Source organism: Suncus etruscus, chromosome 3 (genome assembly GCF_024139225.1).
Source record: "Suncus etruscus isolate mSunEtr1 chromosome 3, mSunEtr1.pri.cur, whole genome shotgun sequence".
NCBI lineage: Eukaryota > Metazoa > Chordata > Mammalia > Eulipotyphla > Soricidae > Suncus > Suncus etruscus.
The window spans coordinates 120978731-121004418 of NC_064850.1; the positions used below are offsets into that span (position 1 = coordinate 120978731).

General features: G+C 51.7%; 2 protein-coding genes and 1 non-coding gene across 6 annotated transcripts in view; 1 reads left to right on the forward strand and 2 right to left on the reverse strand.

The window, feature by feature from the left end:
• The window catches only part of ELF2 (E74 like ETS transcription factor 2), a 58493-nt gene extending 51191 nt beyond the window's left edge, over nucleotides 1–7302 (forward strand). For all 4 annotated transcript variants that reach the window (XM_049770060.1, XM_049770063.1, XM_049770059.1 and 1 more), the window contains 3 exons: nucleotides 2539–2731; nucleotides 4278–4619; nucleotides 5544–7302. In XM_049770060.1, the coding sequence (XP_049626017.1) occupies nucleotides 2539–2731; nucleotides 4278–4619; nucleotides 5544–6171 (1163 nt within the window). In that variant the 3' untranslated portion in view covers nucleotides 6172–7302. The remainder of the gene's footprint in view (nucleotides 1–2538; nucleotides 2732–4277; nucleotides 4620–5543) is intronic.
• LOC126004794 (U6 spliceosomal RNA) lies at nucleotides 5390–5495 on the reverse strand. The gene has a single exon (XR_007494045.1). It is a non-coding gene; the product is annotated as a U6 spliceosomal RNA (small nuclear RNA).
• A 6249-nt stretch (nucleotides 7303–13551) lies between the features above and the next one.
• On the reverse strand, nucleotides 13552–23258 carry NOCT (nocturnin). Its single transcript, XM_049770096.1, has 3 exons — nucleotides 23099–23258; nucleotides 17536–17805; nucleotides 13552–14812 (listed from the first exon to the last, which is right to left on the reverse strand). The coding sequence occupies exons 1-3, from the start codon at nucleotides 23229–23231 to the stop codon at nucleotides 13965–13967; spliced, it is 1251 nt and encodes a 416-aa protein (XP_049626053.1). The 5' UTR covers nucleotides 23232–23258; the 3' UTR covers nucleotides 13552–13964.
• Between the last annotated feature and the right edge of the window lie 2430 nt (nucleotides 23259–25688).

Genomic DNA, 25688 nt, shown 5'->3' on the forward strand with positions numbered 1-25688 from the left:
TGGATGGATACCTGGGATTGAACCTGGGTCAGCTGCATGTAAGGCACGTACCTAATGTGCTGTTCTAGCTCTAATTGGGGCTGGAGCAGTGGTGCAAGCGGAAGGGTGTCTGCCTTGCACGTGCTAACATAGGACGGACCATTTTGATCCCGGCGTCCATATGGTCCCCCAAACCAGGAGCGATTTCTGAACGTATAGCTAGGAGTAACCCCCTGAGTGTCACTGGGTATTCTCATCTCCCCCCCCTTTTTTTTTTTTTTTGTTTTTGGGTCACACCCGGAAGCGCTCAGGGGTTACTCCTGGCTCTATGCTCAGAAATTGCTCCTGGCAGGTTCGGGGGACCATGTAGGATGCCAGGATTCGAACCACCATCCTTCTGCATGCAAGGCAAATGCCTTACCTCCATGCTATCTTCGGCGTCATTTTATATTTTTTATTTTTTTATTTTTTTGGTTTTTGGGCCACACCCGTTTGACGCTCAGGGCTTACTCCTGGCTATGTGCTCAGAAATCGCCCCTGGCTTGGGGGGACCATATGGGACGCCGGGGGATCGAACCGCGGTCCGTTCCTTGGTAGCGCTTACAAGGCAGACACCTTATCTCCAGCGCCACCTTCCCGGCCCCGTCATTTTATATTTTTAACATCTTAGATCTTACAGTTAAAAAAATTAACAGTTTACATGGTATTTGAAATCTAAATTATGAATTGGCAGTAGTTAACTACTGTTCTCTAAATAACAGCCATCAGTATAATATTTTTTCTCAGCGACTTTTGTGCTTAACACTGGAGGAAAATTTTGTAATGACCTGTTTCATTTATGCCAGTTAGAATCACCGTTCATGTACAATTGCGGTTTTGTGCTTTTACACTTGGAAAACATGTCACTATATCACATTTGGACTCGAATTACATTTCCTTTTATCTGTGTATAACTTTTTTTTTTTTTTTTTTTTTGGTTTTTGGGCCACACCCAGCAGTGCTCAGGGGTTACTCCTGGCTGTCTGCTCAGAAATAGCTCCTAGCAGGCATGGGGGACCATATGGGACACCGGGATTCGAACCAACCACCTTTGGTCCTAGATCGGCTGCTTGCAAGGCAAACGCCGCTGTGTTATCTCTCTGGGCCCTAATTTTTTTTTTTTTTTGGTCACACCTTGCGGAACTTGGGTTAATCCTGGCTCTGCGCTCAGAAATCACTCCTGGCAGGCACAGGGGACCATATGGGATGCCGGGAATTGAACCGGGATCTGTCCATGGTTGGCTATGCGCAAGGCAAGCTCTCTACTGCTTCAGCCCTCCTCTGTGTATAATTGATGATGATTGTAGGGTTAGCCTTCACTTTGATAAATGAGGTTTCCCTGGGGCTGGAGCCACGGTGTAGTGGGGAGGGCACTTGCCTTGAGCACAGCCAATGAAAACCTGAGTTTCATCCATGGCCTCCCATTTGGTGTCTTGAGTAATCTTGAGTGTGGCCCCCAAAACTCCCCAAAATAGGATTCCCTTTTGAATTCTGTTTTTTCCTAAACTCTGCATGGAACAGAATTGTGCATTTCTAACTTGGGGAGAAGGAGGAGGGAAGTAGTGGGCAGTGAGACAAAATTTAAGGTGGGCTAGACCAGGGATATGCCCATGGCTATAAAGAGAAAAGATACTGTCATGCCTCTTACTTAGCTCCATGTTCTAGACCACCTTGAGGTCCCTGTGTTCAGACATTGTCAGTGGACACTGTCAAGGAACCCTGTGGTTCCTTGGGATAGAACCCAGAGGACCCCCAGGCACTACCACTATGAGCTTCAGATGGTACCTGAAAAAATGGCGCTTTTTGAGGCTCAGGTAAATTTCTCTTATCCAGAGTTTAAATGGGAATCATTTGGAGTCTCTTTCATGTGGATTCACTTTGTGAGATGTATTATCATTCCTTTGCCTTTATTGAATTCAAAGCCTGTGATGGAGGCTGGAAGCAGTAGTACATTTATACAGACTGACCCTGGTTTTACTCTTGAACTCTTTTTTTTGTTTTTTTTTGGTTTTTGGTTTTTGGGTCACACCCGGCGGTGCTCAGGGGTTACTCCTGGCTGTCTGCTCAGAAATAGCTTCTGGCAGGCACGAGGGACCATATGGGACACCGGGATTCGAACCAACCACCTTTGGTCCTGGATTGGCTGCTTGCAAGGCAAACGCCGCTGTGCTATCTCTCCGGGCCTAAGCCCGTGAACACAGAGCCAGGAGTGTCCCTTGAGCACCACCAGGCATGATCTCCCCAAACTTAGCCAAGTCTACACAATGGAAAGAGACAACATATGTGATGGTAGAATATCTGGGATCTTCGTTGTAATTGAGAGCCTGGAGCAGGCACTGTCAGTAAAGATCTATAGACTAGATGATTGAACACTTGAGTTTTCGTCAGCGGAGACAGCACTCAGCGACATGCCCAAGACAGTCATTTTGCCACTAGGAAATGAACTGCTCTAGAGCGTAATGAAGCATTTACTTTCAATTACATTAACCAGTTTTTCAATCATTGTTTTTGTTTTCAAAGGAAACACAACCTATTTGTGGGAGTTTCTTTTAGACCTACTTCAAGATAAGAACACTTGCCCCCGGTATATTAAGTGGACACAGAGAGAAAAGGGCATTTTCAAGCTTGTGGATTCCAAGGCTGTCTCCAAGCTCTGGGGGAAGCATAAGAACAAGCCAGACATGAACTATGAGACGATGGGTCGAGCACTGAGGTGAGTACATGGATGTTGGTCTTCAAACAGTGATGTGGGTCTGGACACTGCGTTTGTTGTTTGGTTTTGTTGTTGTTTTGGGGCCATATTCAGTGGTTCTCAGGGTTCCACCTATTTCTGCACTCATAAATCACTATAGGCAGGCTCGGGGGATTATGCATAGGTGATGTCAGGAATTGAACTTGGATTGGCTGCATCCAAGACGAGCTCTGCCCACTGTACTATCACTGTGGCCCTGTGTTTTTAAAGAGGAATGTTTAAAGGTTTCCTTTGTGCTTAGTGTTTTTCAGTCTGGGAAGTAGTTTAGAGCCGCACTTCTTTTTGGAGGGTGTTTTGGGGCCACACCCAGCTGTGCTCAAGGGTCACTCCTGGTGGTACCCTTGCACAGTTCTGAGGATGGAGTCGGGCCTGTTCCAAGCTGGGAAGCCCCTGTGGTCTGTGCATTGTCTCTTTGTCTCTCTGGTCTCAGCGTAGTACTCCATGTACCTGCTTATAATTGGACTAAAAAATTTCTCTGACTAAAAGGGTGCAAAATGGCGCAGATTTGAGGAGTCTTTGGATCTGTAATGTCCAGGGCTTAGCAATACATAGAGTGGAAGCATTGCATGTCTAAAGTTTTATGCCACAGGGGAATGCACTTGCAGAGCATGCTTTTGCGTTTAGGAGTTACTCCTTAAATAGAAGGTTGGAAAACTTAGGAGGGGATGGGTGTTGGGCCACGCCTGGCTGTGCTCTTGACCTACTCCTGACTGTGCTTAAAGGCCCCTATTTGGTGCTGGATAGCCTCATGCAGGGCTAGTGGCCCCCAGTCTCTCCCCTTCTCCCTCCCTCTCTCCTTCCTCTGCTCTTTTTCTCTCTCCTCCCTCTTTCACTCTCCTCTCTGTGTCTATATATGTATATATATGTGTTTGTATTTTATATATATATATATACATCATAATCATAAAACTTTGAAGAAGTCTAGACAAGATGAGTTTCCAAATGGTTAGCGTTTTGGTTTCAGCGAATTTCATGACTGTCTGGGTGACAGTCTTTTTTTCAAGTTTTGTGAGCTCGGAAGTCCACAGCTGTGATACATGCCACATCCCTGCCTGATGGGGCATTTGCATCCCCGTCGGGTCTCTGAAGTGCTGCTCAGGTGACGGCACATGCTCTCGCTTGTTTTCAGGGTCGTGGAAACCAGAGTTGAAGTTGTAGCAGTATCTGAGCTGCAGGGCAATAGTATCGAGGCCAAATTCCTTCCTTAGCGGAAGGTGGGTGGGTTGGAACATGTTCTCCATTACTGTGTGCCAAGCCCCATCAGAGCTTCCTGAGCACTGTTGGGTGTAGTCCTCCAAACAACAAGAATGAGGAACTCCTCATGGTTCTTAGAACTGGCCACCAGGTCCCCGTTTCTCCCCTCTCCAAATCCGTGTACTTTCCCATGGTGAGGCGGCAACGCCCCTGCTTGGAACAAGGGACACCTATACACCTATGTTCTCTCTGGGCGGGAGTTGGTGGGGCTGGACAGTACCCCCAGTCAGTCAGTTCTGTGCCTCTGCTGCAGGTACTACTACCAACGGGGCATTCTCGCCAAGGTGGAAGGCCAGCGGCTCGTCTACCAGTTCAAGGACATGCCCAAAAACATAGTGGTCATCGATGACGACAAGAATGAAGCCTGTGGTGAGGAGGCAGCAGCAGCCCCGGCAGCCCCATCTCTAGAGCGTGTGTCAGTGTCGGCTGAAGGGCTCCTGAAGGCCGTGGCCTCGGCCCGCGCGGGGAAGAATCAGGCACTCGGCTGCTCCCGGCCTGAGAAGGGTGGTGTCCGAGGGCCCACTGTCACATCTCCTGACTCCTCACCCCGATCTCCGCCTGCTGCTGCATCTGTGGCTTCACCAGCAGCTCCACGGTGAGGGGGGATTGTGGTGGGGGAGGGTGCATCACCTTCTAGAACTGTCCTTGGTAGGTTCTTCCTTCTTTTTTTTTTTTTTTTTTTTTTTTTGATTTTTGGGTCACACCCGGCGGTGCTCAGGGGTTACTCCTAGCTGTCTGCTCAGAAATAGCTCCTGGCAGGCACGGGGGACCATATGGGACACCAGGATTCGAACCAACCACCTTTGGTCCTGAATCGGTTGCTTGCAAGGCAAACGCAGCTGTGCTATCTCTCCGGGCCCGGTAGGTTCCTTCTTTTTTTTTTTTTTTTTTGGTTTTTTGGGCCACACCCTGTGACGCTCAGGGGTTACTCCTGGCTATGTGCTCAGAAGTTGCTCCTGGCTTCTTGGGGGACCATATGGGACGCCGGGGGATCGAACCGCGGTCCGTCCTAGGCTAGCGCAGGCAAGGCAGGCACCTTACCTCCAGCGCCACCGCCCGGCCCCGGTAGGTTCCTTCTTAACGTTGGCATTCTAAGAACCTGCCGCCATCATCATTGAGACTTTGAAAAGTGCTTTGGACATTTGAAGTATCTTTGGTTGTCCAAGGAACCGTCTTATTTCACTTTAGTTCCTTTGGAATGGCTTAAGAACTTAGTGTGTACTCTACAGGCGGGTTATATTGTCATGCTTCTGAGCTCCAGGGATTCTCAGAACATTCAGGACATTGAACTGTTTGAATACTACTTTTACTTTAGTGCCTTCTGTGCCTGCTTCATTCTGTTGCAGACCCCTTTTCTTTTCTTTTTTTAATATGGAACGCTTCACGAATTTGCGTGTCATCCTTGCGCCAGGGGCCATGCTAATCTTCTCTATCATTCCAATTTTAGTATATATGCTGCCGAAGCCAGCACGCAGACCCCTTTTCTAACCGTACGCTCCCCCTCTTTCTTCCGTTCCAGGACAGTCCGTGTGGCGATGCAGGTGCCTGTGGTGATGACGTCTCTGGGCCAGAAACTCTCCACGGTGGCTGTGCAGTCAGTTAGCGCAGGTGCGCCCCTGCTCACCAGCACCAGCCCCAGCTCCGCGGCCTCCCCAAAGGTGGTGATCCAGACAATCCCAACCGTGCTGCCCGCCTCGGCCGACAGCGGCGATAAGATTACCATGCAACCTGCCAAAATCATCACTATCCCCGCCACACAGCTGGCTCAGTGCCAGCTGCAGACCAAGTCCACTCTGACGGGCTCAGGGGGCATTAACCTCGTGGGCACCCCGCTGGCAGTGCGAGCACTTACCCCTGTGTCCATTGCCCACGGCACCCCCGTTATGAGACTCTCGGTGCCCGCCCCCCAGGCCTCTGGCCAGACCTCACCCCGGGTCATCAGTGCCCTCCTCAAAGGGCCTGAGGTCAAGGCGGAGTCGGTGCCTTCAAAGCCAGAGCCTGAAGGGAAGACCCTGCAGCTGATCCCTGAGGAGAAGGCTGTGGAGGCAAGTAAGACCGTCACCCACGTGGTGGTGGTAAGTGCGCCCTCAGCCATCGCCCTGCCTGTCACCGTGAAGACGGAAGGACTGGTGGCCTGTGAGAAGTGAGCTGGCCCTGTGGCGCTGGGAAGGACTGGACTGATGGGAGTGCTCCGTAGGTGGGGCAGGGACAGGGACGGCTGGAGATTACAGTCAAAAGACTTGACTCAAAGCATTTTAATGCTGATTAGCAAACAATCAACCTTCTTGGAAGTGAACCGGCTTCCCATGTTTCAGTGGGAAGCGAGCCCGCACTCACCACACCCGATGCTGATGGAAACGGCCTCTCCTGCCCGATGGAGCCCGCTGTGGAGGTGCGCCAGGGACCAACCAGTCACTACAATGTCAGTCATCACACTAAGCTCGGCACACTAACCTTCTCGAAGAGGGGCCGTGGTCGTGGGGGTCAGGGCGAGCCAGCGAGTGAGCGTGGAGTTCCCCAAGAGCAAGTTGCGCTGCATCTGATGTGCATACCAGCAATTACTACTGTGCTCGCACAGAACTCACTTAACTGGTGCTATGTGAAGACTCTGCTAATATAGTTCTTTTAGAATGTGAATGGAAGAGCGGATCCAAAAGCTTCAGAAAGGAGAGCAAAAAAAAAAAAAGACCGAGTGTTTTTTCCCTTTGGGTTGGTTTATTTTTTTTATTTTTTTAAAAAATCATATAGCTTTTAAGCTGATTTAAAACAAAGGCCTTAGACTAATTTTCGGTTTTCTTTCTTGAAATAAGCTAATGGCTTGTTTGTGTAAAGCTTTTTTATTAAAAGAAAAAAATTTAAAAATCTTGTACCTAGCACAGTATTGTTATAGAATTTACATGTAACATTTTATATGGTAGTTTTCCGTCTGTCCGTTTCTTCATTGTGGACAAGGTTACAGTGGACTCGGGCCTGCTGCCACAGGCCTGTGCCACTCTGCAGCCTGCACCCTGGCATCGGTGCCCGCCCACACAGCGGCTCCACTTTCACTGTCTCTTGGAAGGTCAGGCCTAGCATGAATTTTTGTCAGATAGCTCTAATATCCGGAGTTTTGTTTTCTTTTTTTTTTAGTTGAAGTTTTAAAGAGGGGAAAGTACCAGTGTTCAGATTTGAACTATAATAGTTTGTATATTCAACATTTGAAGTATATTCTATTTTGTTGTACTCTTGTTTCAAAGTGTATTCAAGTAGGTTTTCTGAAATATAGATAATGAAATTTATCTGTGTTCTGGTCTCTGGTGGTATTTTTAAGAACTCTACAGCGAGGGGAGAGTCAATTCTAGTGAAGTCCCAGGTGTAGGTGCCTTTCCCATGCTCTGAGGGATATGGACATTAGCACCCGCTCACTCACGGTCTCCAACTGTTTTCACATACTCGATTAAGTCCCAAATAACAGGATGGAGCTACTGGTTCTGTTTTGAGCCCAAACCCCCGGTCCCTTTCTCCCTCTGTTGGGGATGGGAGCAGTTACTTCAGTTCACAGCCTACAGAACCCTCGCACACTACACTTTCTGCTTCAGAGAAAAAGGTCTATTTTGCATCTTTTAAATGCTTATCGAGTATTTGAAATTGCATGGCCTTTAATTATGCACTTGATGAGCTTCTAAGGTCAAAAATTTTTTGTTTCAACAAAAAATTTGTAGCAGCTTCTGTTATAATCGTTTTATACTGCCTATAAGTATACATAACTGCCCTTTGGTTATTTTTTGGTCTTAGGAGCCAGTGGTGCCCAGGGGTTACTTCCTAGCTTTGTGCTTAGGAGTCACTGCTGGCAGCCTGGGGAGACCATTTGGGATTTTAGGGATTGAACTCTGGTTGGCTATGTGCAAGGCAATTGCCCTACCCACTGTGCTATTGCTCCAGTTCCACGATGGCCCCCGCTTTTTTTTTTTTGGAGGGGCACACAGGTGTGACGCTCAGGGGTTACTCCTGACTATGCGCTCAGAAATCGTTCCTGGCCTGGGGGACCTATGGCACACTGGGGGATCTAACCGTGGTCCTTCCTAAGTGAGCTGAGTGCAAGGCAAATGCCCTACCACTTGCGCCACTGCTCCGGCTCCAATGACGGCCTTTTTTAATAAGAGTTGGTGGAAATCTTTGATCTTTCCTGCTGTTTTTTGGAGTGAATCTCATAAGCATGAACCTGTATCTGTACACAGTGTAGCACCTGGTTCTCATGCCTAGATTTTGGCTCTGGAGTCACACTTGATTAGCATTGTGTGATGACAGCTTGTCCTGCCCCTGCCTGGACTACCCCAGGGACACCAGTCCCTGAAGCATTTGGTAACTCAGTTACAAAGAACCTAAGTCAGGTTTGGTGGCTTGTAGTTAAGTCTCTGTAAAGGGTGGGCACCATTCAAATCTCAATGTTATTTGTTCGTTACTCATGAAACCTAGTAGGTTTCCTGGCATACCTTGACCCTCTGCTTGGACATTTTCTGCACTTTCAGGTTAACGATGCTGGAAGAGAGATTCAGAATTGATGTGGAGCAGCTTTTACTCACCAACTGTAACCACTAGCTTCTGTCATTTTTAGTGTCTGCATATCTGACAGCCACACATACCACATGCTCTGCAGTGTCTTCAGGGCCTGGCTATGGGGTCTGTCACCAGCTTTGATACCACCGTCACGGGCTGTACAGTGCCAGCGGGGCTGTGGGAGCATCTGTTTTTAGATCAGCCCTTGCTGCATGTCCCCTTTCTCCTCTCACACATCCAGGGACCCCTTGGTCATGCAGCCCCCTCCCCCCCCCCCACCTACCTCTTGGTGGCCTCAGCTGAGTTCTTATACAAGCTGTCAAATCAGATCCTTGTTTTACACCATCTTGTGCTCAGTCTAGCTTCAGCTGCTCTGCCTTCCCTTGTTACCTCTCTTCAAACTGACTCTTGTCTTCTTCGGGCTCTAGTGCAGAGAACTATAGTCAGCAGTGGGTTGATCGGTTGAGGCTTTAGAATCATTTTTGCAGGCAAAGGTTCCCATCTGGTTCGGTGATGTCGTTGAGGCCGTGGTTATCAGTACCTACATCAGTACTGATATAGTCTGGGTTTGGGAATGAGCACTAGAGAATGCAGCTCCTCTTCCCCTCTTTGTAGTCTCTGATGGTCTTTCCTGACTGATGCCTTCTTCCATGTCCAAACGAATTCCCTTCCTGCTTGGGTCTCCCCTGCCTGTTCCCTGAATGAAACAAAGGCCCTCTTTGACATGTCCCTTCAACTGCTCAAGTTCTATTGCTGGGTTTGATACTGGCTTTGGGCCACACTGCTGTATTCAGGGATAATGGGTGGGGGGCTCTGCACACGTGCATGGATGCTGGGGCTCAAACATAGGTTGGCCTCGTGCAAAGCAAACGCCCTTCCTGCTGCTATCCCTGTAGCCCTTCACATGTAACTAGAATGAGTCTGAGTTTACTGAAATCCCTGTTGATGGGCTGGGTTCCTTAAAAGAACTTGGAAAGATATACACTAAGGTCCAACATACAAAACAGGAATTATTTCTTGGAATAGAACCTATGTTTTTTTTTTGGAGGTGTGGGGGTTGGGATCACAATGCTGGTTATCAGGGACTATTCCTGCCTGGACTATTTCTGTTTTGTGCTCAGCAGTGACCCCTGGCACTTTTAGGGAACCTTATACGATGTTGGGAAACACACCAGCCTCCCATCTGATTTAATAGCACCCAATTTCCCACTGAGGATTTTAATTTTGGAGCTGGCCGAGTCACCGAGGTCCATTGCCTTATCAGGACACGTTTTGGTTTGAGACGAGGTGCATCTGGAATCGAGAGACCAAGAAGCAGTTCCAAAGAGATGCAGGAACCATTCACACAAACTGATTTAGGGTGCAAATCAGAATTTGATCTCGAAGAACCCAGGAGTTGTGCCCCTTGTATCTCAAATAAAGAAGTGCCCAACAGAACTTCAGATTTCACTCTCAGGCATAGAAACAACTTATCTTTAGTCCCCCGGAACTTGTAAAATATCAGACTCCAGACTCCATTCTGAACTCCTGCCTGCTAGGCCCTTCAAAAAAGGGAGGGTGGGGCCGGGCGGTGGCGCTAAAGGTAAGGTGCCTGCGCTAGCCTTGGACGGACCGCGGTTCTATCCCCCGGTGTCCCATATGGTCCCCCAAGCCAGGAGCAACTTCTGAGCACATAGCCAGGAGTAACCCCTGAGCGTTACCGGGTGTGGCCCAAAAACCAAAAAAAAAAAAAAAAAAAAAAAAAGGGAGGGTGGGGAGCGGGAACATAGTTAGCCTCAGAATAAATGATAGTAGTGTTGCACAGAGGCTGTAAATGCTACAGGATCTTTCTGTGTGCCCTCCCCTGTGTCAGATGCCATGCAATGCGGGCTGGACTGTCTTTCCTTTTCTGCCTTTCCTCTCCCATGCCTGCTTCTATAGCAGACATTTTTCCTCCCTATTTCTCTCTCCTTTTTTTCTTTTAGACACTGTGGTTTGTACTATTGCTACTGACGTGCTGTTATGCTCATACTTTCTTTCCTTCCTTTCATCACCCAGTTCTCCAGAGTGATCATTCCCAACTCTCATTGTCATAGTGCCCTTCTCTGCCCTTACTGCACACCCCCACTCTTTGTGGCAAGCTTCCTACCATAGTCTGGTCCTCTTCGTCCTCATCTAATGTCTCTGGGTATTAATAATACCATACTGTCTTCATATTCCATAAATGAGTGATCATCCTATGTCTCTCCCACTCAGTCTGACTCTTATGACTCATCTTATGAGCTTCTCCAGCCTCAGCTATTTCTGTCTTATTCTGTTGTGTTTGGTGTTTGCTAAGCACTCCTAGTGATACTCAGGAGGCCTTCCTAGCTCTGTGCTTGGGACCACATAGGGTGTGGGTGATTGAATTATCTGGGATTTTGAATACTTGGGTGATATTTTACAATCTGTGGGCCTGAGACTGGAGATCTAGCACCATGGGTAGGGTTTGCATCCCATATGGTTCCCTGACACCACCAGGAATGCAGAGCCAGGAGCAACCCAAGTGTGGCCTCAAAATAGAAAAAAAACTAAATAAAATTTATCAACTTTTTTTTTTTTTTTGGTTTTTGGGCCACTCTCAGTGGTGCTCAGGTGTTAATCCTGGCTCTGGGCTCAGAAATCGCTCCTGGCAGGCTCGGGACCATATGAAATTCTGGGGATCAAACCTGGGTCCGTCCTGGTTCAGACACGTGCAAAGCAAATGCCCTACTGCTATGCTATCACTCTGCCCAAAATTCATAACTTTTGGCCTTTGGAGACCCCATGGAACCTGTACAATCACTCTGTAAGGGTGTGAGTGTGCCCAAGCAGAGTGGGTACACGACCACAAAGAAATTCAGAAACAAATTGTCACACACACCCTCAACCCATCTGCCTGAGCCTTCCCTGGAGACCCCACCCTTTATTTGGGGTTTCAGCATTTTGGGGATGAGGTGAGCTTCCCTATCCAGACTGTTGGGGACCCCAGGGAACAGTGCAGGCCCTACTTGGGCTTCCTTAGGGCTGACAAAACTTCTATACCCTCCCCACATATAAAATATAAAACCTTCTGCAGGCATTTCTCTCATAAAATGAGCATCCTATTGACTAGAGTAGGCAGCTTTATCTTGGTAGATTTGGAATCTTCATTGTAAAATTTTTTTTGGGGGGGTCACACCTTGGCAGCGCTCAGGGGCTATTCCCTGGCTCTACGCTAGAAATCGTGCTTGGCAGGCACAGGGGACCATATGGGATACCGGGATTCGAACCACTGTCCTTCTGCATGCAAGGCAAACGCCTTACCTCCATGCAATCTCTCTGGTCCCCATTGTAAAATCTTCTTTTAAAACTTTTTTATTGATTGATTGGTTGTTGGGCCACACCCAGCAATGCCCAGTATTTTACTCCTGGCTCTGCACTCAGAAATCACCCCTGGCAGGCTGGGAAACCATATGGATACCAGGAATTGAACTGGGTCCCTCCTGGGTCGGCTGCATGTAAGGCAAATGCCTTAACCGCTGTGCTATCTCTCAGGCCCAGTAAAATTTTTTTTTTTTTTTTTTTTTGGTTTTTGGGCCACACCCTGTGAGGCTCAGGGGTTACTCCTGGCTATGCGCTCAGAAGTTGCTCCTGGCTTCTTGGGGGACCATATGGGACGCCGGGGGATCGAACCGCGGTCCTTCCTAGGCTAGCGCAGGCAAGGCAGGCACCTTACCTCCAGCGCCACCGCCCGGCCCCAGTAAAATATCTTTTTGATTTGTTTTGGTTTTGGGGCCACACCTGGCTCACACTAAGGAATCACTCCTTGCAGTCTTTGAGGACCCTACGGGATGCTGGAGATCTAACCTGGATCTGCCACATGTAAGGCAAATGCCCTCCCAGCTGTGCTATTGCTCTGGCCCCATCTTGTTTTTTTTTTTTTTTTTAAATAGTTCAGTTACAACATCTGCCAAGTCCTTACAGTGAACACCCAATTCCATTCTCCAGTTATCAAAGGGAGTGGCCCTGACTCCCTGAACGCTCCTTGAACTTCTTTCTTCCCTTCCCCAAAAAAGTAGTGTCCATGTCTCCCCTGTATCTGCCACACAAGGGAATTTACTGCTTCCTTCCGAATAAACTGCCAACACCAGCTCAGTGGAGATCAGAGCAGCTGAGTGCCTGGTGTGTGTGTGTGTGTGTGTTGAGTGTGTGTAGATGTGAATGGGAGTGTCTCATATTGTCAAGCATGGCATATTGCCTTTTTTCTGACCCAATCTCCCTCTGGCTCTAGTTTACTCAATCAAGGCCAAGGAAGGGGCGCTGTGGGTCTTCCCCAGCTGTTGCATACATCCCTTGTACATGCCCTGACAACACCGTATCAAATTGGTCCTAGTACGGAATGGAGAGGGGGCACCCAGTACAGAACGGGGGCCCGAGACCACACTTCCAGTCCAGAAAGTAAGGGGTTCCGGGCACGTACGTGTTTGAGGTGTGTGAGACGCCACCTGGCACTGTCATAAAACCTGCTCCCCGATTCTTGTTTGGGGGCCACACTGGCCGTGCTCAGGACTTATTTCTGCCTCTAAGTTCAGGAATCACTCCTGACAGGGCTCAGGGGACCATATGGGATGGAAAGTGGGTCAGCACCCTGCCCACTGTGCTATCCCTCTGGCCCAAGTGATAAAGAGACTAATGAGACAGATGGTTCAAATATGAGCTCGAAGACTGTTTATTGGCATCACCCTGAAACCACATAGGGACCAGAATAGCAGCTGCCCTTTTCTGGGTTTCGGGTAGTTGGGTGTGGGCTCAGGGGCATGTTGTGCTCTAAGGCGACACTGCCTCTGAAAGTTGGAACCTCCACAACCAACCGAACCAACCAACCAACCAACAACTGCACCAACCCCATCCCTGGGCTAAAGCACTCCCAGGCTGGCTCATGTCTGATGAGATCGACTGAGCTGGAAAGCTGAGATAGATCATTCGGAACCTCGTGTCCCACGTGGCTGTCAAACGTTTATAATGCTATCATATATTTGATTCCTACAGGAGGGTATAAAAAAATAAATATTGCCATGCGTGTCTGGTCGACCTCTCACAACCCCAGGGAGAAAGATGCGGGAAGGCAGGACTGGGGAAGAGGTGTTCTGGAGGAGGGTTGAGGTGGAGGAGTTTGGCGTAGGGAGAAGAGGGGTGAGGTAGAGGAGTTGAGAATAGAGGGTGAGGTGCGGGGTGCTCGGACAAGCCTTGGAACTGGGCCACCCCGTGTGGAGGCAGCTCGGATGTGCAAAGGGTACTAAGAGATTGGTGGCACCCGGCCTGACCAGAGCCAGTGCGAGTCAAGCTTTAACCCTTGAATGGTGGCAGCTTGGTCGGACAGGTGGGGAAGCGGTCCGGAGGACCAAGGGGAGTGGGTCGGGGCGGCCTACAAGAGCCCACCGGGCTCAGGCTCGTCGTCGTCGTTGAAGCTGAAGTCGCACACCAGGGACAGATGGTCCGAGGGGTAGTTGAAGGAGGGCAGGCGGCCGGGTCCCACCTGCTCCTCGGTGAGCAGCCCCAGAGCCGAGCGCACGCTCAGTGCCCGCCTGGAGTACCAGATGTAGTCGAGCGTGTGGCAGCTTTCCCCCGACTGGCGGATCTTCCAGGTGGTGTAGGGAGGCTCGGACTGGCCGTCGGCGCTCAGCAGCTTGTAGGCGCTGTCCAGCTGCAGGCTGGAGGCGGCGAAGCGCTCGTACACTTCCTCGCCAGGCTCAGCGTTGAAGTCCCCGCACACGATGAGCGGCAGCCCCGCGCCCTGCGTGATGGCCTGCAGGTTCTGTAGCAGGTCGCTGCCCTGGGCCGAGCGCAAGCGCTCCCAGCCCGAGCGCGCCTTCAGGTGTGTGACGGCCACGCAGAAGCGCCGCCGCGACTCCCGGCACTCTAGGGTCTGCGCGATGGCCACCTGGTTGGTCTTGAGGGTCATGGCCGAGAGGCGCAGGTTGGCAGAGGCCAGCAGCTGGAAGCGCGAGCGCAGGAAGAAGAGCGCGCAGCCGTCGGGGCCGTTGTTGTGTGCCACGTCAAGGCAGGGTGACCAGGGCTTGGGGAAGAAGGTGCCCTGGTAGCCCAGGCGGCCGAGCAGCGGCTGGAAGGTGTCGAAGTAGTGATCCACCTCCTGCAGGCACAGGATGTGCGGCTGGTAGGCCAGGATCTCCTCCAGGATGAGGCACTTGCGCTCCTCCCAGCGCAGGGCTTCCACTGGGCACTGCACAAAGTTGTCTTTGCCTTCGCCCAGGGCTGCCGGGAGGGAACCAAGAGCGGTTAGAACAGGGATAGGGACATGGACAGGGACAGAGCAAGCATTTCCCCCCGCCACACACACACCTCTGTCTACGCCCGAAACCCTTCACCCTGGGGATTCTGTGTTGTGCTTGAGGGGGTCCCACAGGGCTCTTTGCAGCACCGTCCCTGCACCGATGGGCTCTTCTGTCCCCATGCGCCAACCCCATGTGCCACCCAGGGCTATGCCGGGCAACTTCCGTCTGTGGGATAAAACCCTGGAAACCCATGGGAAGGTGCAGGCCCGGGAAGTGAGGGGTGCATGTGTCTCTTTTCTAGGGAAAACAAGGAGAGGGACACTGTTTCCTTAAAACACTGATCGCTGGGCTGGAGGGGCCCCCTCCATGACTGAGGGAGGCTCCGGGTTCTAGCCTACTACCACCTGGTTCTCAGAGCACAGAGCCAGGAGTGGCCCCTGAGCATCTGCCAGGTGTGGCCATAAACAGTTTTATTTTATTTTTTAAAATAAAAATTAAATTTAAATCAGGGGCCAGTGTGAGAGCAGTGGGTAGGGCATTTGCCTTGCATGTAGCAGATCTGGGTTAGATCTCTGGCAACCCATATGTCTCCCGAGCCTGCCAGGAGAAATTCCTGTGTGCAGAGCCAGGAGTAACCCCTGAGCACCACTGGGTATGGCTCAAAACAAAAACAAAAACAAAAACAAAAACAAAAACAAATCGCTCCTGGCAGGCTTGGAGGACCATATGGGATACCAGGATTTGAACCACCATCTGTCCTGGGCTGGCTATGTGCAAGGCCTTGAACCACCATCTGTCCTGGGCTGGTTATGTGCAAGGCCAATGTCCTACCTCAGTGCTATCTCTATGGCACCTAATTTACATTTTATTTTTTTTAAATTATCTTTATTTAAACACCGTGATTACAAATATAATTGTAGTTGTATGATTACAGTCATGTAAAGAACAACCTCCTTCACCAGTGCAGGATTCCCACCACCAATTTCCCAGATCTACCTACTCCCCACCCCACCCACACCTATACTCGAGACAGGTTTTCTTTTCCCTCATTCATTCACATTGTTATGATAGTTTTCAGTGTAGTTATTTCTCTAACTGCACTTATCACTCTATGTGGTGAGCTTCATGTCATTAGCTGCACCTACATGGGAAGATGGGAGGAAGTAAGGGTTGGGACTGAGGCAGTAAAATATTAGAAATGAGCTTTGTAGGGCAGTATCAAGGTCACAATACAAGATGGATATTATGGATATATAGAATACATGCATACAATACTATCAATATAAAAACAAGGAGAAAAAATTTCCACTGACTGTCCCAACATAGACCAGTGCTAGAACGGCCCGCCCTCCTCCCAGAGCGCATTCCCATTAGTGTAGGGAGAGATAGGGAGAAAGCCTGTTGACCTCTATAGAGTCCACCTAGACCGGCGCCCAGGGAAGGACTGACGTCCAGGGGAGAAAAACCCTATACCTGGCAAGAGCTGGTCTCCAGAATCAAGGAGGAAACTGGAAGCCAGATGTCTGCCCGCCCTCCTCCCCATGCACCTCCCCCATTGAGTACGGAGGGAAGGGGGAAGCCTGAGGACCACTAAGAGTCCACCTGAACCCACTTCTGGCCATCTGAGCTGGCACCAGGGAAGGCCTGGAGTCAGGGGAAAAAAGACAAGGACAGCTGGGGGTCTGCCAAGCCTCCCAGCACTCCCCAAGCTAGGGAGAAAGGCTCTGGTATGGGGGCTCCTCAAACCCCATACCTGGCAAGAGCTGGCCTCCAGAATCAAAGAGGAAACCGGAAGCCAGATGTCTGCCTGCCCTCCTCCCCATGCCTAATTTACGTTTTAAACTAAAAATTGCTCCTCCTGCCCAGTCTTATTTATTTGTTTGCCTTTTTTTTTTTTTTTTTTTTGGTTTTTGGGCCACATTTGGTGATGCTCAGGGGTTACTCCTGGCTATCCACACAGAAACCATTCCTGGCTTGGTGGACCATATGGGATGCAGGGGGATCAAACCATGGTCCATCCTAGGCTAGCGCGGGCAAGGTAGACACCGCTTGCACCAGTGCTCCAGCCCCACTTGTTTTTTTTTTGTTTTTTTTTTTTTTGCCACACACGGAGGAACTAGGTTGGGCACTCCTGGCTCTGAACTCAGATATTACTTACTCCTCGAAGGCTCAGGGTCCTAAATGGGATGCCGAGGATTGAGCCACACACAAGAACGCCCTCAGGCTCCAGGCCCAGTTTAATTAAAAAAAAAAAAAAAGAGGGGCCGAGAGACAGCATGGAGGTAAGGTGTTTGCCTTTCATGCAGGAGGTCATCGGTTCGAATTCCGGAGTCCCATATGGTCCCCCGTGCCTGCCAGGAGCAATTTCTGAGCCTGGAGCCAGGAATAACCCCTGAGCACTGTCGGGTGTGACCCCAAAACACACACACACACACACACACACACACACACACACACACACACACAATTCTCTGCAGCACATCAGGTGGATTGACTCCAACTAAAATCCAGGGTCTGCCTCCTGAATCTTAGCAAATAGCTAAGCAAATAGCTTCGTACTTGGACCCCAAGTCGTGCCTTGGGGGCCTCGAGCTGTGGAGAGGGGAGGCACAAAGGAGACGCTGGCCCCATCTCTGTCTGGCTGTTCCCCAGGTAGCCTCCCGGTGCCCCCCACATTCCCCCTCGCTGCAGTCCCAGGCCTACCTTGTGCCAGGATGTTCCACTGCATGACGCGGATGGGTGGATGCCTGCTGGGCCTGCTGGCTGGGGCAGCCACAAAGTCCCTCCGGCAGCGAGGTGGGCGGCTCCGCAGCACGGCCCTGCACTCGGCCAGCAGCTCCTGTGGCTCTAGGGGCTCTGGCGGCTCCGACTCCAGCTCCACCACCGAGGCCGGGGACTGGGCCCCAGTACTGCCGGGCAGGGTCTTGGCAAGGGCGCTGTAGAGTCGGCTGGCGCTGCTGCCCATGGAAGTCACTGTAGGGAGAAGCGGCAGGTGAGGGATGTCTGACATCCTCCTCTTCGCTGGGGGCTCCAGCCCACATCTAAGGACCCGAAAACAGCGGAACCAGAGCCTCTCCCCCCCCCCCACCCCCCGCACTCCCTCGGGGCCTGGGAGACAGGAAAGTCTGCTGGAGCCGGAGGCAGGCATGGCTGGATGTCCCCTAACCCCAATGACAGTGCATTGACTATCCACGGCAGGATTATGGCTGAGTGTGTGTGAGAGAGAAAAGAGAGAGACAAACAAAGAAAGAGGAGAGATGAGAAAGACATGAAGGAGAAATGAGATAAGACAAGAAGAAATGGAGAGAGATCCTGAACCCACAAACCTGTGCACTCCCAGTTGACACAAAAGCCGCCCCCCACCAGCCTCGCTGTGCCAGAGGGACCCTCATTTCTGAATCTCCTTCACCTGAGTTGGAGCTCAGGCTCTCCTCTGGCTTTTCCCAATGCCTTAGGAGCCATGGTGGCAGGGCACCCTTATATGTGGCAGATGGGGACCCCACTGGGTGGGCAGCACCGCAGCAGCCCTGCACTGCCACCTACTGGCCATTGGTGGAGCCTGGGAACCTAGTAAGAAGCAGGAAGGCCATACCCCACCCCTCCACTCCTGGGCAGGAGTACCCTAAACCCTGTCCCCTGTCCCCACTCAGGTCACCTGGACAGGATAGGGCAGCAAGCCCAGCAGTGCCACCAAAGGGCACGCTGAGACCTTGGGTTAAGGGACACTGCAGTGGGGTGTGGGGTGACAGGCCCTGGAATCCAGAATGTTTCCAGACAGGAACTTGGGACGATGTTCTGTGATGTGGGGGTCATTTCATTTGGCCTTACAGTCGGGGTGCCTAGTGGTGTGGGGTACATGTGGAAATGAGGGGTGCTAGACATCTGACACCTTTCCCACGTGAGTGCAGGCCCTGGTGGATAGGACAGGACACCTGAGGCAGTGGCAGCCCAGCCCCAGGGACGCCACGGCACACGGGTCACCGAAGCCCAAGTCCAGTCCTGCTGCTGACGTCACTGTCACCACGTCTCCAGCAGCAGGGTGCGTCCTGAAGGTCACAGCTGGCACCAGGAGGCTAAAAATAGCAGCCCTGGGCGTGGGGATGGGTGGGGACGATTACCATCCCCCATGTGGCCACTGGACACAACCTTGCACTGCTTCTCATATCCTAGCACAGACTTGCCCAGCGGGGCCCTCCCTCCTCCTTTCAAACACCCACGTCCTTTCTGACTATTTCACTTGCGCCCACACTGTGTCCACAGAGACAGGTGGCAGGAGCAGGAGCAGGAGCACAACCACCCCCAATCCAAGCAGACAGAATGGCCTTGCACTGCTTATCTGGAGGCAAGGTCTCTCTTTGTCAGATTGTTGGGGGTCACACTTGCTGGTGCTAGGGATGGTTCCTAGCCATACTGAGGAACCCTATGGGATGCTGGGGATCGAACCTATGCAAGGCAAACTCTTACTCATTGTGCTTCTGGCCCCAGGGAACGCCTTTATTTTTGTTTGTCTGTTTTTGGGCCACACCTGTTGGTGCTCAGGGCTTACACCCAGCTCAGGAATTACTCCTGGAGGTAATCCTGGGACAATATGGGATGCTGGAAGGAACTTATGGACTGTGCTACCCTCCAGCTCAGGCAAATTATTTTTTTTTGGGGGGGGTCACACCCAGATATGTTCAGGGATTACTCCTGGCTCTGGGAACCATATGGGATGTTGGATAACCTGGCTACATGCAAGGCAAGGACCTACTCACTTTACCTGTCCCCAAGGCAAAGTTTTCTTAAGTATCTCTACAGATCTTTCTAAGGCTTCGAATAACCCAGACATGAGTCAGATCCAGCAGACACACAGAGTTCTCATAGGAGGCAGCATTGGGGCTGGGGCTGCCTGGGCTTGCTCCTCGAAACCTCATTCCCTAGCTGGGAGCCATCCCATAGTGCTTAGGGACCAGAGGGGGTACAGGGGATTGAACCTGGTCCAGCCACATGCAAAGCAAGTGCCAAACAGCTGTCTTAGTGTCCTGCTCTGTGAAAATCCATCTTGTTTTGGTGAAGGAAGGAAAAGTGCCCTCTGACTCCAGATCTGGACTCTTCTAGAACCTTCTCCTGTATTCAGAGCGAAGTGCTCCCCTCCCCAACCCAGGGACACTTCGGCAGGTCTCTACCAGGAAATTGCTCACATCCTGGAAAATTCTAGAAGCCCTTGTTTTCCGGGGCCCCCTCCCTTCTTTGCAACTCTAAAGCTGTGGTGCTCACCCCCTTCCTGCCACGAAGAGCCCCTCTTTACCTTTGCCACACCTCACACCTTCATGGCCGCCACAAACCCAGACACACTGGATTGTTCCACTTCGGAGCAATCAGGCACGAGTCACAGGCAGACGTCTGGCCTGGTCAGGGTGCCACAGGTCATTAGGTGGACAGGCAGGGGACCCCCAGAGAGTCGTTCTAGTCCTGCAACTGTTCTTAGGGCTGGGGTGTACAGAAAAAGGCGAATCGAAGCCATGAAGGCTGGTGGTCGGAGCTATGCACAGGTCCTCTAGGGCGGCGTCCCTGACTGTCCCCTCCTACAACAGGTATACACTCTTCCAGGCCACTCACTCACTTTCCTGATGATTCTGCCCCAAATGGCAGCGTAGGGCCTCCAGTGAGCTGCTGTTTGCTCAGAGTTCTCTTCCCTTGTAGAACAAAACAGAAGTGAGTCGAATTTGCCCCTCCCCTAGAAATAGACCCTTGGGCTGGGTGAGTCTGGGGCATAAGGAAACCACCAGTGACTCCCGAAACTCAGATTTGCATTTCATCTCTGTCCACCCTCATCTCCCTCCAGTGGCCTGAAATCACTGAAAACATCAGCACTGCCACTTGGGGACTCAGCGCTGGCACAAATACTTTATGAATATCCACTTACTTCCTTTTTTTTTTGGTTTTTAGGCCACACCTAGAGGCACTCAGGGGTTATTCCTGGCTCTGTGCTCAGAAACCACCCCTGGCAGGCTCAGGGGACCATTTGAGATGCCAGAAATCCAACCGGGGTCTGTCCCAGATCGGACTCTTGAAAGGCAAACATCCTACCGCTGTGTTATTGCTCTGGCCCCCCACGTACTTCCTGTTGCCAATCTCTCCTGCCCCGCCCTGTAAGTGCCTTCACTTTCTCCGCCTCCTTATAAAATGCAAGTACAACCAGAAATGGGCCCATTTTATTCACCAGTTTCTTCTAAATACACAACAGGAAGCATCTTCCCCCCACATCTACATAGTAAAGACAAGCACAGTCAAGACAGACTCCGCGCCCCCCCCCCCCAGCACGGAAGCAGCCAGAAATCGCTGAATGAATTCTGCCAAGACATGGCAGTGAGTATGTGTGGCGGTGACGCTTCAAGTCCTGCCTTTTTGTTTTATCTGTTTCTGAAACACCTTTTCTTGTTGCAGGGCAGTCAGACTATCTGGCCAGTCCCAGCCTGCCCGCTCAGTATCTGCAGGATACTGAGCTCCAGGATACACACACACACACATACACACATACACCCACACACTCCTGACATGCCTTAGGGACATGGGGGAGTTTCACAGGGGCCAGAACATGGGGGGGTGGTGACGTGAGAAGCTTCCTTCCCTGCACTCCACCCACCTAATTTCTGGCAGGCTCTCCGGAAGACCCTGAGGTGACACTCATCCCAACAGCTGCTTTTTTAGGCGCCAAACTACTGTTCCAGCAACGGGTGTGTTGGGGAGACTCCTGCTGAGAACAGAGGTCAGGACGGAAGTGTGTATCTCAGTCCTAGCAGCAGCCTAAACAATTCTGACTTCATTTTTGTTTTGCTTTTGTTTTTAGGCCACACTTGGTGGTTCTCAGGGATTACTTCTAGCTCCGTGCTAGAAATTACTCCTGGTAGGCTTCGGGGATCGTAGGAATACAGGGGATTGAACCTGAGTTAGCCCTAAAGCAGGTTGGTACAAGCAAGGCAAGCGCTCTGCCCACTATACTATTGATCTGGCCCCTCTGGCCTTTTTTCTAAGGATAATGTTTATCACTCCAAACAACAATAATAACAAGGTCACATACTCTTTATGCTACTTAATTTGTCTTCATTAATGAAATAAATAATCCAAACACTGGAGCATAAAACAACCAACCACTATAATCTAGAAGGGTCCTTAGCAATGTCTAGCTGGAGTCAAAGCAAATAATGTTCCTCCTGGACAGGGTTAAGTCACAGAGAAGCTGTTTCTCACCTTTAAGAGTCTGATTACCCACAAGTAATTTGCAGCCGCAACTGGGGAGGTGCTGAGGAATAAAAGTCCCAGGGCGACTGTGAAGCATTAAAATGGGTTCTTAGCACCAGACGGCGTCTGTGGTACCATCAGTTCTTAACAGTCCTTAGGAATAAGAGAGAAAACAAACTCCAAGGCTGGTGTGATCCAGGCCACCTGTGCTGTGCGATTGACACCAGGAACACCAGACAGGAGCCCCCAGGGTGTGGACCCGACAAAACAAGAAGATCCAAGACCCCCCTTCCCATGCAGATAAACACCAAACAAAGCATAACCTTGGAATCAACAAACACTTTAAAAGAAAATCCCAGGGTCCCAGACAGATAGCACAGTAGGTAAGGCATGCTCCTGGTTCAATCCGGCATCCCATAGGGTCCCCTGAGCACAGAGCCCAGGAGACACCCCTTAGCATCACCAGGTGTAGCCCCCCCCAATTCTAGACATGGGGGTCACTGATTTACTATTTCAGCCGCTCACCACTCATGGGCTCTCAAAGTCCCCCGACCCCCAACAACACCCTTTTTTCCTATTCCTCCCACCTTGGCGATATTTTTTTTTAGTCATCTTGTTTTTGATTTTTTAATTTAGTCGGCGGCGCTCAGGGCTTACTCCAGGCTGGGTGTTCGCGGATCAGCCCTGACTGCGGTGCTCAGGGGACCATATGGGATACGGGGGAATCGAACAGGGGCCGCCCAAGTACATAGAAGACAAATGCCCCATCCATCGCTCAGGCCTCGATTTTTATAGTTTTTAAACAGAAAATCCCCCCAGGTACGGCAATAAGGCGTGGGGTGGAGGGAAGACAGGACCAACCCAGCCAGCCACAAGGACCAACATCGGATCTCGGCAAGAGGGAAGGGAATGTCTCTCGGTGTGACCCGAGTGGGGGGCATGCGGGAGGGCAGGGGCGGCCGCTGCTTGGTCTGGCCCGGCCCGATCACCCCCGCAATCTCCTCCCTCCATCCCCTTCCCAGCCCGGGCCCTGCGCCCCACTCACCCGTCGGGGCAGCAGCCGGGCGGGCGGCCGGCAGGAGCCGGGGCCGGGGCCCGGCGGGCGGCGGGCGGCGGCGGCGCGGGGCCGCGTCCCTCCGCAGCAGCGCTGAGCACAGGCGCCGGGGGCTCTGCAACATGCCGGGGGCGCCGGGGCTGGGGCTCGGGCTCCGGGGCGGAGCGGGAGGGACGGCCGGCCGGCAGCGGTGGCAGCGGCAGCAGCGTCTGTCTCGGCGCCGGGCGGCCGTGGGAGGGTCACCCGCCGCGCGCGCTGACAAAGCGGACGCGACCAAGGCTGGCCTGGAGAGGGGCGCTGCGCTCCGGCACCCCGGGGCTCCCGGGGCGCTCGGGGGATGTGTGCCTCCCGGACCGCGTCGGACCACCTGCTTCCAGCCTGGCTCGCGCCTCGGAGGGGTTGCCGGGGTTCGGGGCGTCTTTTGCAGAGACGCGCTCCCCCGCCGTGCGTGCAGTGGAAGCGTCCAGAATCCCGGTGTCCCGGGCAGCGGCTCCCGGGACACGTGTGCGCCGTGTGCGGGAACCTGGCGGGGGTTCGGGCGCGCACCTTGCACCCCTGCGCCTGGGGACTGATGCAGACAGGAAAGGGGCGCCCAAAGAGACAGCTCAGTGTCTAAAGAGAAATCCCAGGGGGCGGGCAGCTCCACCTCCCATTCATCTCCACCGGGTGCCTCCCCCTCAGTGGCCACGTTTGCGCCCCGGCCTGGGGGTGCTGGCAGCGGGGATTGTGCCATGGTGGTGATTCATTCCCCACGACCCCGCGGTGTAGGCGGCGAGGCAGAAAGAAACGTGGGCAAGGAGCCAGGCGCGTCCCGGGGTGCGGGGTGTGAGATGGACCACGAGGTTGGGCCTGGACTCGGTTTCCCACTATGGGGGGGTGGGGGTCCCTGCTCTCCGGGCACATGCAAAGTGAGACGAGAGGAGCCAGCTGCGCCCCAAAGCTATTCCTGGCGCGCATCCCGCGCGCGCAAAGAGAACTGTGCGCTGGAGACGTCACCCCTGAAGCAGGCCAGGAAGTGGTGACTAATGAATGGAGTAGGAGTGTTGGGGAGCAGGCCAGAGAGAGGGAACCTAAGTCTGAATCATCCTCAGAGAATGGCCCCCCCCGTAAGGGGAAATGTTTTCTCGGGGGGGGGGTGTTTCTCACGGTTGCACCGACGCCCCCACTTTGCAGTACTGAGTTGTGTGTTCGAGCCTTTCCTTCCCCAGACGGCTTAGGCCCGTGCCAACTCCAAGCAGTCAGTGACCCTGGAAGCCCTTTCACCATCTATAAAACAGATAGAACCTGTTTTAATCATCAGGTGAGATAAAGGAGAGTAATAAATTTAGCCCATAAGAGTTTTTGCTAGTACATACAGCAAGCTGTTTTCTGAGAGTGGGTGCTGGGTACAGTTTGTTCCTTTGTGACTCTCTGAAAGATTTTTTTGGGGGGGGGTCACACCCAGTGGTGTACAGGGCTGATTCTGCTTCTGCCCAGGGATCACTTCTAGCCAGGCTCAGGGGACCAGATTGTGGTCAGGATTGAACCCTGGTCAGCTGCACACAGAACAAGTACCTTACATGAACTGTTCTCTTCTTACTCTTTTCCCTCTGTTTGGAGATTTTCACCATAAAGTGTTGGGAAGATATTCCTGGGAAACAGGTGCTTTAGAAGAGCGAGTGCATCTTTCTGGAAGGGGAGGACTCCGTAAATGCCAATTGATCTCATTTAGTCACTACGCCTTTTTGGGGGGAGTCACAGATGTCGATGTTCAGGGGGTAACTCCTGGTTCTTCACTCAGTCATTACTCCTGGCGGTGTTTTGAGGGACCACACGGGATGCCCAGGCTCAAACTCTGGTTGACTGCATGCAAGGCAAGCAAGTGCCTGTCCTGCTGTACTATCTCTCCATCACCCCGAACCTCTTCTTTAAGGCTATTGATACTCAGGGAGGGAATTGTGGGTTTTCTGTGTGGTTGATTGGCGAGAAGGGGCGAACTCAGTCCTTCACTATGGTTGTTGATGCTTTTCTCTCAGTCTTATATTTATAGATCTCAAATCAAAATCAGAGGGCTGGTGGGGCAGTCCAGGGGTTAGGCCCGTCTCTTGCATGCTGCGAACTCTCTTCAGTTCCCCTTACTGCTTGTGGTTCCTGAGCCTAGAGCTTAACTTCTGTTAGTCCTGAGCCCACAGGGTGTGGACTCAAAACCAAAACAAATACAGGATTAAAACCAGAAAGTACTGTTTTCGGGGCCGGAGAGATAGCATGGAGGTAAGGCGTTTGCCTTTCATGCAGAAGGTCATCGGTTCGAATCCCGGCGTCCCATATGGTCCCCCGAGCCTGCCAGGAGCGATTTCTGAGCATGAAGCCAGGAGTAACCCCTGAGCGCTGCTGGGTGTGACCCAAAAACCAAAAAAAAAAAAAAAAAAAAAAAAAAAAAAAGAAAGTACTGTTTTCTGTGAAAAGGGAAGGTCCAAAGAAATGCTTTCCAGAGAGAGAAAGAGAAGTAAAATGCCTGAGAGACAGGCAGGCAGTGGGGAGGGTGGGAGAGAAATTGGGGACATTGGTGGTGGGAAACGTTGATGGGTCAAGAGTGTTGAAC

Excerpts from the sequence above, each read along its gene's own strand:
- NOCT (XM_049770096.1), bottom strand. The coding sequence starts at position 23,231 with ATGTTGCAGAGCCCCCGGCGCCTGTGCTCAGCGCTGCTGCGGAGGGAC. Across the intron at positions 17,806-23,098 it reads CCCGGCTGCTGCCCCGACGG|TGACTTCCATGGGCAGCAGC; the intron begins GTGAGTGGGGCG and ends TTCTCCCTACAG. Across the intron at positions 14,813-17,535 it reads GTGGAACATCCTGGCACAAG|CCCTGGGCGAAGGCAAAGAC; the intron begins GTAGGCCTGGGA and ends CCCTCCCGGCAG.